The 14322-nt window shown below is 51.3% G+C and overlaps 1 protein-coding gene across 3 annotated transcripts in view; it reads left to right on the top strand.

Moving 5' to 3' along the window:
- Positions 283 to 14322, top strand: part of IPPK (inositol-pentakisphosphate 2-kinase) — a 60162-nt gene continuing 46122 nt past the window's right edge. For 2 of the 3 annotated variants that reach the window (XR_002342482.1, XM_013995782.2), the window contains exons 1-3: positions 288 to 533; positions 9429 to 9476; positions 11538 to 11633. Coding sequence is in view for 1 of the 3 variants with exons in the window: in XM_013995782.2 (XP_013851236.2) it covers positions 453 to 533; positions 9429 to 9476; positions 11538 to 11633 (225 nt within the window). In the remaining 2 variants the exon portion in view is untranslated. Of the gene's footprint in view, positions 534 to 9428; positions 9477 to 11537; positions 11634 to 14322 lie in introns of all 3 variants that reach the window. The other variant, XR_002342483.1, reaches the window with a different exon arrangement.

Below are 14322 nucleotides of genomic sequence, written 5' to 3'. Positions count from 1 at the left end.
AATGCCAACCCCGCCCCCCCTCCCCACTGGGACCCCTGGTTCCCAGCTCTCGGGGACCGCTACACCCACCCCAGCCCGCTTATATCCCTGTTCCACGCCGAGCCTGTCCCAGGCTCTTCCGCTTGCATCACTTCCGGCGCCATCCGGAAACCTCCCTTCCGGTTCCGCGCTCCGGAAGTGGGTCACTGTACCAGAACCTAAGATGGCCGCCAGCCCATCTGCCACACTTGTCACTAGAGAAGAAGCTGACGCGAACCCGGAAGTTGCCCGGCTTAGTCATGGAGCTGCCGGGGGCGTGGCTTCCGGCGGCCCGCGCCTGCGAGTCGGGGCAGCTGGGTCTAGCGAAGGCGGCGGCTGACAGGCGTTCTTCCCGGGACTGTGGCGGCTGGTGCCCAGGCGAACCAGCGGCCCCCAGCTCGCGGCCCCGCGAGGCTCCAGGGCCGCACCGGGGAATGGACGAGGGGAAGATGGACGAGAATGAATGGAGGTACCACGGTGAAGGCAACAAGAGCCTAGTGGTGGCCCATGAGCAGGTGAGGAATGGACTGTTGGCGCGGTTTGAGGTCCTCACCCTGTCCCCGGTGGGTTCCCTGTCCCCAGGCACCCTCTCCGCTTAAGTCGGTTCCCCATCCCCCCCGGCGCCCACTGCCTCCGGGTCAGTTTCCCAGTAGCCCTCTCTCTGTCGGTTGCTCGTCCTCCCGGTGTCATCGCCCCCGGGTTAGTTCCGCGTCTCCCCAGCATCACCCTCCGTTGGGTCGGTTCCTGGTCCCCCTTGTGTCACCCCCTTCTCCCCGGGTCGGTTTCGTGTCTCCCCAGCTCTCTCCTCCCTCTAGGTGGGCGCCATGTCTCCCCAACACTCCCCTGCCTCCACATCGGTTTTCCCTTCCCCCAGTCACCTCCGCCCCAGGTCTGTTTGGTGTCCCTCTAAAGTCCCCGACCCCGGGCTCACATGGTGCTGCCTCCAGTTGCCCAGTTGGGATGAGGCCGCCCGGGCTAGCTGTAGGCAGGATGGAGAATACGGGCAAGCTCAGGAGGAAGAAACCGAAGTGCTTGGGTGCTGTTACCTCCCAACATCTAAGTTCAGCCTCTCAGACGCAGGGAATTGCTGATGTCCCGCTGCTGTTGCTAATATTAGTGGAGCATTGTCCACAGGTTCTTCTCCAGAATAATTTAGAATTTATAGAATTTCTTTTGTAATTCAGTGAGGATGAGAGTTTTGGAGTGTGCAGTAAGAACTCCCATTGAGGTGAATCCAGGAAAAGAAGCTTGTGGATTTGTGTGAAGGATCAGATTCTTTAACATCTTGCTGTCTGATACAACCAGGCAGGAATGTGGTGGGCTGGGGGAGGAGCATAGGTGTCACTGAGGGCTTAAGAGCGTGAGAGTTGCAGTCACATAGAGCTGGGCAGAATCCCAGTTCTACCACTGCCTGGCTTAGGCTCAGTTTCTGCATTAGCAAAGTGGAACTAGTAACAGAATCCCTTTTGCAAAATTGCCAGAAAGATGAGGAGCTGGACAAGTTATGCAGGAGATAACTATCATCCCCCTTGGACTCAGCCATTGAGAGCACTGCTCCATCCATCTAGCATTTCCTGTGGGGTGGTGTGGGAACTGGGTATACCCTGCTCCTGAGCTTGGTGCACTGGAGCAGCTATAGGATAAGCTGCAGTCACCCAGGTGGCCCTTGTGTACTGCTTTTGCATTTTGTTAACACATTAGCACTGTTGGGAAACAGAAAAACAGAGGCTCCAGGCTTTGCTCGAGATCTTTAGATGAATTAATAATGGACTGAAGCCATACTTCTCTGCAGGCTGCTGGGCTTCATTGTGTTTCCAGGTTGGGCAAAGCCTTGGATATTCTGGCGTGAGCTCCTTTTGATGTTGGGTTGTTGTGGTAACCCGTGCATCCTTTCACAGTTCAAATGCTCATCTTCCAGTTCCTCAGAATGACAGCATGGTATATCTTCATTTTATACTTAAGGCTTCTTTTAGCTAATGTAGTAAGTTTCAAAGGAGTGTCACGTGAAGGAGCAAGTTCCAGACTCAGAGTAAAAGGACACCAGGCCTTGGGCCCTCAGATGGCTTCTCCAGCATCCCTAACAAGAACATGTCTACCCTCGAGGGCAGCTGGCCCCTTTCCTTGTTGCACAGCACCAGTTGTTAGGGTTGTGTTTCTTTTTCCTTTTCTTTCCCCCTCTTGAGTTGTCAGGCTACTTTGTACCCTTTCTCTTCATTCTTTATTTTAAATCTAAATTTACTTTACTGTGCTCATTCCTACTTGGTGGTTGTTGGCTCGTTGTTTGAATTTGAAGGTCATCATCATAAGTAGCCTTGTAAGTAAACCAAGTGAAGGTGCTGGGTGAAGGGAGGACTGTGCCCCCTTGGGTGTGGAGAAACCTTTGTACTTTGCCCAGCCCTTGAGGATTAGGAAGAGGGAAGAGAGCCCTGGAGGACAGCTTCCAGGGCCCTGTGTGCCCAGGGAGAGGGTGTGAGTGGGCTAGAAGGAGGTGGATGAGTGCAAACAAGTAGTCCCGCTCCCGGGGACTCACCAGATGCACCTCTTTCATTCTGAGGTAGAGGGTGGCCCTCCCCAGGCTTCATTCAGGTTGAGAGATGGGTGCTTCTCAGAGAGGGCATCATCTACTTTTGGAATGGAAAGGTCCTTAAAAAGTGATGGGTCTACCCGCCCTTCCTTCCAAGGTCAGAAATGACTTACCTCCAGCCAGCCAGTTCTGAGGCTTGGCACCTGTACGCGGGAACAAGGATGAGACACGAACAGACAGCTTTCCAGGCTGGTGGCTTGGGAGGCTTCCAGGAGCACAGGACTTGTAGAAAATGGGGCCTGAGTGTGGGCACAAGGAGGACCATAGTGTGAGAGTGTTCTCAGAGCTGCTGGGCAGTGAGAGATGGCAGTGTGAGACCCTAATGGTAGGCCAGTTCTTGACAGGTTGCTCAGTGCTTAGCATCCTTGGGTCCAGCTGTGCAATTTAGCCCTTTCCCAGATACTGGCCCTTGGCCCTGGCATTGACCCTCTGATGTCCTTCAAGGCTGTGGCCAACCTGGCACTGTACCCTAGTGGGTGCCTAGAGTCCTTGGCTGGCACTGGCACTGACCCTGTGGGGGGTCTTGGGCAAGGGCATTTCCCTTGTGGGCACATACTTTCCTTACTGCAGCCAGAGAGCACTGTTGCTGATAAGTCGCACTTCTCTGCTCATTGTGGGCTGTGGTCTTGGAGCCTGGGGTGTCCTCAAGGGCGCTGTTGCTGAGTTGGATTTGTCTCCGAGCCGTGCTTTTGCTTTTACATCTGCACTCACCTTTCTTCACCTTGGTTTTGTTGGCTTTGGCTTGGCATCCTGTTCTGTGAAGGTCACTGTAAGTCTGGTTTGTCATTTGATCTCTTTAAGGTGCCTTCAATGGGGGGAGTCACCCAGGGCCAGGAAGAGAGTCTTCCCCAGGCTCTGAGCTGCCCTTGCCTCTGGGGTGCAGGGCAAACAGGGGCCCACTCCCTTTATCACACTGAGCTGTTGTGAAGTTTTCCTTCTTATTGATAGAGGTAGCATGAAAGATGTGTTAATAAAGATCTTTTATCAAAAGTCCATTCCTGATCTTTCAGGTTTTATAGCCTTTCTAGGATTCTGATTGGGCTTCAGAGTCTTTCTGCTGTTGTTTTGATGCCCTGGAGGGTTTTTCTGGGTCCTGAAGATGTGGGATTCAAGCAGTCAGGGGCTGTTTCTCTTTCTCATCTTGTGTCTTAGGATTTCTGGTTTGGGGAGTTCCCATGTGGCTCAGTGGATTAAGGATCCAGCATCACTGCAGCGGCTTGGGTCACTGCAATGGCGCAGATTGGATCCCTGGCTTAGAACTTCCACGTGCTACAGGGGAGGCCCAAAAAAAAAAAAAAGGGATTTCCAATTTATATATCATTCTTCTTAATGGAGATGTCAGCAGTAAATTAGAGTTGTTCTGGTTCCTTCTTCTCTTCCTCCCTCCCTCCCTTTCTTCCTTCCTCCTTCCTTCCTTCCTCTCTCCCCCTCTCTCTCTTTCTTTATATGGCATATTCCCAAGTCCTGGGCTACTCCTTTGTTTAATTTTCTCCCAGATTTGGTTGCGTCAGAATGTTCTTTTGCTTCTAGTTTTTTTTTTTTTTTTTTTTGTCTTTTGTCCTTTTAGGGCCGCACCTATGGCATATGGAGGTTCCCAGGCTAGGGGTCTAATTGGAGCTGTTGCTGTCGGCCCACATCAGAGCCACAGCAACGCCAGATCCGAGCTGTGTTTTCAACCCACACCACAGCTCACGGCAATGCTGGATCCTTAACCCACTGATTGAGGCCAGGGATAAACCCGCAACCTCATGGTTCCTAGTTGGTTTCGTTAATCACTGAGCCATGATGGGAACTCCGACTTTGGTATTTTTTTTAAGAAGTAACTTATTCTGTATTTGATATTTTTTATGATATTCATGCAGGTTGATGGAGCTGATGTGCCTTTTTTCCTAGTGTTGTCTCATTGCCGAGCTCCGCATGTAGCACTGCCTTTATTCCTGGGATCACCTGCAGTTGAATGGTTAGGATTTGTTATTTTCAAAACATACTCCCTTTGTTGGTGGTTTCCAGTCCCACCTTGGTGAATGCTGAGCTCTGTGTTTTTCTAGCATTAGAGTCTGTCAGTCTAGCCCCATTCCAAGCGGTGGGTAGCCCTTGGAGTCCCCATCCTAAGGTGGCATAGTCGTTTCCTCCTCCCCGACACCTTCCTCCTCCTCAGTCAGAACTCAATCAGAACAGCTCCTGCTCCTTTTACTGGGAAGGTAAAGAAGGTTTCTGTACCCGATGCAGAAGGACAAGACTGCAGCACCCGGTGACCTACTCAGTGTGTGTTTGGACACCTGCTCTGTGTCCATCATGTGGCCTTGGAGGGCCTGGGGTCCTTGAAGGCTCCCTCAGACTTGCATGCTTCTCTCCAACACTCACTGTGTGTTCTGAGCCTTTGTGGTTTGTCTTTACAAATCATTCCTTTCTTTTTCCCATGGCCACACCTGTGGCATATGGAAGTTCTCTGGCTAAGGGTCAGAACTGCAGCTGCCAACCTACGCCACAGCCACAACAATGCCAGATCTGAGCCACATCTGTGACCTACACCACAGCTCATCGCAACACCGGATCCTTAACCCACTGAATGAGACCAGGGATCAAAGCCACATCCTCATGGTTCCTAGTAGGGTTCATGGCCGCTGAGCCACAATGGAAACTCCTTTACAGGTCATTCTGCTGCTCATCTGGCTGTCTGGTTTTCCATCCCTTTAAGAATCATCTGAGTGTCTCTTCTGCAGCCCTGGAGTGTCCTGCCCCCAAATGTCACCTGGCTTATAGCCCCGCTGTCCTGTCTCCTTCCCCATGATGCACATCTGTGTCTGCTTCAGTCCTGTGGTGGCAATAGGTCCAGACAGGCAGATGACATTGGGAAGGAAAGTGTCCTGCCCGTCCAGGTACCTACTGTTCCCACCTGTGGTTTCCACGTCCTGTCTGGTCTCCCTTTGAAGTCCTGGGCTCCCCTCTGTGAGAGGTCTCACCTCGCCCTCCCTCTGTTCTGTCTGAGGCTCTCAGCCTTACCCCGTGTCCCACACCTGGGACCTCTTACCCCATTGTGGGCCCTGGAGTGTTTGTTTCTCTGGTTGGGTCAGCAGGGCAGGTGATTTGGCCCGTGTTCTGTCACAGGTGTTCTGATGGACAACCTGGACTGTGGCTGGGGGCGGGGCGGGCATCTGCCGGTGGTGGCCTCCCTGAGAAGCAGGACCGAGCTGTTTTGGGACCCCTGGGGCAATGCTCTGAGGTAGATTCTTTCTGTTGCTGGGTTTGTCTGCCTCCCTTTCCTTTTTTTTGCCTTTTTTTTTTTTTTTTTTTTTTTTTTAGGGCTGCACCTGTGGCATATGGAGGTTCCTAGGCTAGGGGTCGAATCGGAGCTGTAGCTGCTGGCCTACACCACAGCCACAGCAACGCAGGATCCGAGCTGCATCTGCAACCTACACCACAGCTCACAGCAATGCCAGGTCCTTAACCCACTGAGTGAGGCCAGGGATGGAACCTGTGTCCTCATGGATGATAGTCGGGTTTGTTAACCACTGAGCCACTAAGGGAACTCCCTCCCTTTCCTTTGAAAGTTCCTGGGCTAGGGATTGAATCTGAGCTGCAGCTTCAATCTGTGCCACAGCTGTGGCAACACCAGATTCTTTACGCATTGCTCAGGGCCAGGGGTCAAACCTGTGCCACCTGAGAGACAACACTGGATCCTTCATCTGTGCACCACAGGGGGAGCTCCTCTCTGGGGTCTTTTGGGGTGCCATCCTGGGTTGTCTCCTTACCGTGGTGGAAAACTGGACCAGGGCTTGCCCTCTAGCAGAAAGGTTGCAGCACCTGGTCACTGCCCACCTCGTCTCTGCGAGAGGCCCTGGCATCTTTATTCCACCCATGTTGTTTCCTCTCTGGTGCTTCATGTGGTTAGATGACCCTTTAACATTGTTTTTGTGGCCTTTTATTTTTATTGAATGCCAATTATTGCTTCCTCCCTCTGCCCCAGAAAATATAGAATAGTAGAAGGAAGTAAGTAGAAAGCACTCAGTGTTTCCCTACTGAGAAAATAAATTTTTGTTAACACTCAGTGTACTTCCTCTGTTGTATTTATTGGGTACTTAAGACTCTTATCTCTTTTAGTTTTCTGATTTTTCACTCAACTTTACAGGATAAATAATTCTTCACACACGTTTTCAAGGCTGCAGCGCTCTTGGGCAGCCAGAGTTCCTGTGTCAGACACTCGCATCACTGTGTTCTTAGAGCTCTTAGGAGCCAGGCTTTGCTGACATCTTGGTGCTTTGATGACTTGGGTGGATTCTCAGGGTGGATCAGATGCTCCTTTGCCATCCCATCCCCACCGTGGCCCGAGATCCTCACAGCACTGAATGCTTTCTGCTCCTTTTATAAGTGACAAGTTGTACTTTTTTTTTTGTCTTTTGTCTTTTGAGGGCTGCACCCATGGCATATGGAGGTTCCCAGGCTAGGGGTCTGATCAGAGCTGTTGCTGCTGGCCTACACCAGAGCCACAGCAACACCAGATCTGAGCCTCATCTGTGACCTGTACTACAGCTCACGTCAATGCCACATCCTTAACCCACTGAGCAAGGCCAGGGATCGAACCCGCAACCTCATGGTTGGATTCGTTTCCACAGCTTCCATGACGGGAACTCGTTTTAAACATCTGGTTTCAGATATTCAGTTATTTGTCTGTGCCCTTGGTGTGTGGAAGTTCTCTGGCCAGGGATTGGAACCCATGCCCCAGAAGTAACCACACCATAGCAGTAATAATGCCTGATCTCTGGCATTATTCCCTGCTGAGCCACCAGGGAATTCCCAGATACTCAGTTTAAAAGGAGAGGAGTTGTTTCCTTTACAGCTGAACAAGACCTTGTGAGCTGGCAAAGCCCTGGCACTTAGCAGATTAGGCGTTGGTTTCGGCTCCTTGGGACTCTCCCTGTGGGTGGCTGCATCAGTCCCCTTCCATGCCGTGGGTGGCCCTTGGACTAACCATGTCTTTGTGCCAACCAGAGCTGGTAAGGTGATCTCCCACGTGGTCCACTTGAATGGATGTTCTTGGTCCTGTGGCCAGCCTCATGGCATATCTCAGCACCACCAGCTCAGCCCAGTCAGAGCCTCACAAGAAGCAGTTAGCCCTCACCATCCAGAACAGGTGTGCCCATGGCATGCTGGTATTTGTGGAAACTGGCCTGTGGGGGAGGTGAGCAGTTTCTGGTGACAGTTTTGAATAATAAATGAGTCAGTAGAGAAAGCAGTTTTCCTTGAAGCAGACACACATGACACTCAGAATTTCTCAGCAAGTCTTGAGAAACAGTGGAGTCCAAGTAAGGAATGAGTACACTCTTAAGAGGGCTGAGTTCCTAAAAAGTTGCCTAGAATTAGTATCCGCATATCAGTTTTTGTTTCTCTTTGAATTTTGATGGCATTCTTGGCCAGTTGATAGCCGTGGTGGAATATCAATGTCTGTGTGGATTTGGGAGGGGTTAGGGACACCTGCATGCCTTCAACCTTGGCATCCCTGAAACTGGGCTTGGGACCCAGGGAGCTGACTGGATATCTGGGGTTTTGAGAGGAGCACGGTCATCTGAGTGGATAGGGGATGCCAGAGGGGCTGTGGGCTGTGGAAACGGAACTGGTCTTCATGGAGTTCTAAAGCTCACTTTCTGAGCCTCTTCAGCCTCCAGCCCTTCCTGACCTGCTAGATCTCAGTGCTCCAGACAGTGCTTGACCTGCTGCACCTCTGCCTTCCTCCTCCTGTTCACTGCTTCTCTCTGGGCACAGCCCAGCTTCCCGACCTCAGTCCTGCTGCCCAGAACTCCCTGTCTCCGTGACAATGGTTTCCAACATTGTCCAGATGGAATTTATATTCCTCACAAGGTGCCACAGCACATCCAGGTTGTCTCTTGGGGAATGGCTGTCTCAAAGGCTGTACTTGTTTAAAAAGTTCTCTTTTAACACTTTTGTAATATGTGTTATATGACCACTGTAAAAAATTGGAAAATCCAAATAAGCAGAACTTTGAAAAACAGGTTCCTCAGTTGTTCCTACCTAGATATGTGGTTACCTGGACATTTCATACAAACTTGGCAAGAACATACTTTTTTTAAAAAAAAAATTTATTTTACAGACTTAAGAAAATGAAGAGTAACAGATCTACAGAAAAGTGGTCAGATCCTCAGTGAATATATAAGTGACCAGCTCCTTCTAGAACTTTCTCAGGGACCATCCTACCCTGTGAGAGATCTTAGTCTTACCTGTTTTTGAACTTTACATAAATAGAACTATACCAATACATAATTCTCTAATACACACACACACACGTATGTGTATGTATACGTGTATATTTATAAAAATGAGTTTATCCTATAAGCCCTATTCTGTAATCGTTTTATCAGTAGATGATGACTATACTTCTGTGTCTATAAGTATGGTTCTTTCGTATTTTCTTGTAAATGACAGCACCATATTGCATGGTCTGGTCTTCCCTTCTCTGTATTTAACCATCCTATTATTTTTGGACATTTAGGTGGTTTTCATTTTATTTGGAATTATATAAATAGTACTTTTATATGCAGTAGCTAAAATCTTCTGTGCATCTTTAATTATTTCCTTAAGATAAATCCCTGGGAGAGGGCTGACCTGCCCTAGTGTATGTCCTCAGGCATGTGGCCCAGTACCAGCCCCACCTCCTGTCCAGGGCGCTAGATACTCTAGGCCAGTGGGCTGCCTGTGGCCTCCAGCCTCTCAGGCTTCCACCTCTGCTGAGGATGTCTCTTTTTCCACAGCCACCCACCGTTATTCCCCGGCTGGGTGGGTACTAATCAGACTTTGTTTTATTTTCCAATAGCGCTGTGTGGTGCTTCGTTTCCTGAAGTTTCCTCCAAATAGGAAGAAGGTAAGATTGGTGGATTTGCCACCCAGTTATTAAAATAATGATTTGTGAAAGCTTTGTTGTTGGTTTTTTTTTTTTTTTTTTCTGATGCAGACGTATTAATGCTAGTTTTAGAGATCTGACTATGATGTAAACATTCAGTGTAGAAAGTAGTATGCCCATCAGATCCCGCATTTTGACCTGCTGGGGTCACCATGGGTCGTTGTGGCGCGTCCCTGGGTACTGAGCCAGGAGCCCCCTCTCTAGTTCAGAGAGCTCTGCTTGTGGCTGGGAAACCCAGGGCCAGGTGTTGGCTTCGCTTTGGCAGTGTCCTTCCCCTCTGCTGCCTCAGTTCCTCCTCTGTGAAACCTCTGTGAAAATGAAGTCTGCAAGGCTGTGGTGGGCAGTCAGTATTACAAGTCGCAACAAGCACTTCAGGTGGAGCCCTTGGTTTCTGGTTACTGAGTCACCCAAGCAGAGGACCGTGGACACCCTCAGAAAGCCATTGTTGTTCTGTCACCTGCCCTCTGACCACTGAGTTGCAGTGTTTGCTTCAGGTTTGGTGTTTATCTTCATCTCAGTGGTTGCAGGGGTCAGTATGGAGCGGTTCTCTGGGAGCCTTTCCTCCATCCTGGTCCTGGAGGGAGGGAGGGACAGAAAGGGAGTATGAGCATGGGCTCTGGTCCTGGAAGGGGAGCAAAGGTGGGAGCCGAAGGTCACACACCACACAGTGTGGGCAGGGTCAGTGGTTGTTGGGTGGTGATAAGAAATTGGGCTCAAGATGAGGGTGTAGGAGAGATGAGTCACCACCTCCCCTTGTCTGATATGAAGAGACAGCTGGAAAAGAAGGCGAGGTGGATGGCTGATGGGTGCCAGCGGTGGCTGGATGAAGACGCACCTGGGGGTTAGCTTCATGGGAAGAGAAGGGGGATGTGGGAGAAAGCCGGGGGTTGCCATCACTCCAGTGGGGCTGCGATGGGGCTGCAGTGAGATCTGGGGGCGGTCCGGTTAGTGCCGAAAAAGGGGGCTAAGGATGGGAGGGTGCCGCTGCTAAAGAGAGCTGTGCAGGGCGCTGCTGCTCCCTCAGAGTCCAGGGGGAAACTAGAAACACCTCGGAGGCTGCCTCCAGCCCCTCCCCTCCCCCCTTTCCCCACTCAGAGTCTGCAGAGCCTAGACTCTGTGAAGGGCCAGCATTCTCTGGATGCCTCCGTTTTTGACCTTTCCTCTGTTTATAGATTTATTGAGGCAGTGTCTTCTAGGGCAACAATTTTCCTTTCTTTATTATCTAAATGGCACAGTATGACCCCAGCTGCATGATTGTAGGGGATCGTGTGTGTGTGTGTGTGTGTGTGTGTGTGTGTGTTAATTCTGTCGACAAGAAGAGCTTTTTGTCAAGCCCTGTGGCCACAGCTCTACAGAGCCACTGGGAGTGTTGTGGGTTTTTTGTCAGGCTTCCTTCTCATGCAGTAGTGTCCTAGGATGCAGGTGCATGGGTGGCAGCTCAGACCAAGACCTCCCTGGAGTCCAGGCCATGTGTCAGGTACCTCCCAGCTTGTCTGTGAAAGAGACAGCCCTCTCGCTTATGAGACCTGCAGTTGACCTTGGACTTCTCGCCTTAGGTCAGAGTAAGGGACACAGGACTGATTTCCTATCTCACCCAAACCTCACAGCTTAGTAACTCCTGAAGAACCTCCGAGGAGAAAATACTTTACTTCTGCACTTAGAGGCTGAAGAATAAAACCTCAACATCTCGAGATTTGGGATGGGAGAGGTTGTCAAAGTTGGAATTCCACAGAGGGTGTGTACAGGCCGTGGGTGCAATCCATGTGCACTCCTGATGGGGAGGAAGGGTGGGCACAGATTCAGTTCTCAAACGGTCGGTCTCAGAATCACATGGGGTCCTGAGTAGAATGCTGAGTGGGCCCCCAGAACTGTGGAGGCAGAAGCTCCGGTGAGTATGGCCGTCTTTACGCTGAGGCTCGGCTTCCTCCAAGTCCAGGGCCACTGGTGGCTTTTTGTGGCTGTGTGCATGGCAGCCCTGTATGTGATGAGGGCCTGGTCATTGTATCTTGTCCTCTTTTACAGACTTCAGAAGAAATATTCCAGCACCTACAGAATATAGTGGACTTTGGCAAAAATGTCATGAAAGAGTTTTTGGGTGAGAACTATGTTCATTGTGGGGTAAGTGTTTTGTTTTGTTTTTAATTACTGTAGTCTAAATTCATAGGCACCTTCGGCATCAAAGTACCAACTTCTCAACTACGGTTTAGAAGTTTGTGCTTAATGATGACCCCCATGTTAGTTACAGAGTTTCCAAGCGTACTTCTCCCTTGTTGCACTGGAGGTAGCCTAGCAGATGGTGTTATTCCCGTTTCCTAGCTGAGAAGTGTGAAGCTCAGAGACATTCAGAGATGCTTTGTTTGACCCTCCCTTAATGGGACCCCTGGTCTCCCACCACTCTCCCCTCCTTGAGGCATTCAGCTTGGGAGGGCTCTGGAGTGAGGTTCAGGCAGCATGACTGGGCCCTGTGCCCCTGGCAGGCACCTTCAAGCAGGTTAGAGGGAAAAGGGGCCCCTGGGCTGGGTGTCGCTACCTGGGCTCATGAGAGAACGTGGCTGAAGCCCATGTGGGTGATGTGCCCATGTGCCCACAGGTGGTCTGCACTGTAGGCGTTTTCTGGTCTCAGTAACCAAGAGGAGTGCCTGTTATGGGTGGGGTCTGCTGTTGGGACACTCGTGGAGAGGGCAGCATAAGAAGCCACAGTGGAGTTATCCTGGCAACTCTCAGAGCCGGTAGCCTTGATCCAGGCCTGGGACAGCCACTCTAGGGTCTTGGCTTTGATCACCACTGCTTCTCTGCCTCTGGCCTTTCCGCCTGTCTTAGATCAGAGCCCTGAATAGACTAGCAGTTTTGTCACTTTAAACAGAAAGAGCGCTGCCTGTTTTGCAAATTCTGTATCTTGTGTCCATCCTGAGAAAAGTGATACAAGGAGGTTGAGTGAAAGTTTCTTTGAAGCTTAAGATTGCCTGGCAAAGTGAATTTATTTATTTATTTTTATTATTATTATTATTTTGGTCTTTTTTGCCATTTTCTTGGGCCGCTCTCGCGGCATATGGAGGTTCCCAGGCTAGGGGTCGAATCGGAGCTGTAGCCGCCGGCCTACGCCAGAGCCACAGCAATGCTGGATCCAAGCCGTGTCTGCAACCTACACTGCAGCTCACGGCAACGCCGGATCCTTAACCCACTGAGCAAGGCCAGGGATCGAACCCGCAACCTCATGGTTCCTAGTCGGGTTTGTTAACCACTGCGCCATGACGGGAACTCCGGCAAAGTGAATTTAAATGGCTATGGCAGCAAAACATCCTCCAAGGAAGATCATCGTCTGACAGCTTAGGGTATACTGCTGGTAGTGCTGCCGTGGGGCATGGGGGCTGCAGGTTTATCTGAAGGCTGGGGCTAAGGATCCTTTCCCAGGGTAGCTCAGAGCCATGGAGCTGGTGGGGTAGTGCCAGCTGTTGACGGGGAGCCTCAGCACCTCCCAGGTGGACTCACTGCAAGGCTCCACCCACTGTTGAGGTGCGGCCCTGGCTTCCCCAGTGTATGGTCTGAGACTGCCTATCCCAGGGTTGTGCCTGTCATTTCAGAGGCCTCCTGGGGCTTCACAGGTCAGCTCTAGGCATTGTGGGGCTACATGGGCAAGGGTGACTGGGGCCATCCTGGGGGCTAGCACCCCCCTAGTGAGGTCCCCACCTGTCCCATTGAATTGTGAGATCCTGGAACCCACTGGCTGTGAGAGTCTGAATCTCTGAGCTGTCTGTGTGGCACCTCCTTTTGGCCTAGACAGTGTCTGAGTGAAAGCAGGTGTGCCGGCCCCTAGCTTCCTTCCTGGGGAGGGAGCACTCTTGTCTGGCCACCTAGGAGTGTCGCTCTGTCTCACAGCTCGGGGGCTCTAGACCTTACTTCCAGGAGGGGCCGGTGGCAGGTGGGAATAGCATCAGGATGTGCCCAGGGCCTGCTCTGGTCTGGGTTTGGGATCTCTTTGTCCACAGTGGACGGGGCTCTGGGCATGAGGGGTGAGCCCAGAGGTCACATTTCAGGAACATCCATCCTGTTGACGTGGCCCCCTCGCAGGAAGACACTGCCAGAGTCAAGCACAGCCTGCTTTCCTTCCAGTGGTTGTTGTGTCCAGGGACGTCTGCCACTCTGACCCAGCTCTGGTGCAGTGTGGGTTGCAGAGCACAGCTCTGGCCCGAACAAGACCATGTTCAGGCGGAGTCAGCGTATGTACACGATGCTGTTTTCTCTGACCCATGACACAAGCCAGGGTAAAATAGAGCCCAGGCAAGAGCTTCTCCCTGCTCTGTGTCCTGGGGCAAGATAAGGCTAGCCCAGCAGTGGTGAGAGAGCAAGGCTCAGATGACACACTCTTGTGTCCACGCTACCTCGGGCCCTGCCTGGCTGGTTTGGGGACTGGCCTGGTCCTGTCTTCCTGTGAGCCCGAGGTTAGGTGGCGCCGGGCAGGATGGAGAAGGTGGGCATGTAAGTGGGCAGGATCCCAGCCTTCTCATTCTTGGTAGGTCTCTTGTGTCCCCTGGGGATTTCTCAGGAAGTCAGTACTCTGCCACCCCGGCCACACGGGGATGGTGGTGAGCAATGTGGACTAAGTAGAAGCTCTTAGTTTGGGAGATTGCAAAGAAATGGTGAAGCAGAGAGAAGTTGCTCCTTTGCTTTTTGCCCAAATGCACCAGATGTTAGCCATCCTAAGTCCCATGGCCAGTGGGCGCACAGGACGTCTTCTTGGAGATTAATATTTAATCAGACCCCTTTCTTTGAGCTGGAGTGTAAGACACCTCAGGGTGGCTGGGGACAG

This window comes from Sus scrofa, chromosome 3 (genome assembly GCF_000003025.6).
Source record: "Sus scrofa isolate TJ Tabasco breed Duroc chromosome 3, Sscrofa11.1, whole genome shotgun sequence".
Taxonomy (NCBI): Eukaryota; Metazoa; Chordata; class Mammalia; order Artiodactyla; family Suidae; genus Sus; species Sus scrofa.
The sequence above is the reverse complement of the archived record's forward strand: the minus strand, read 5'-3'. Positions and strand labels throughout refer to the sequence as shown.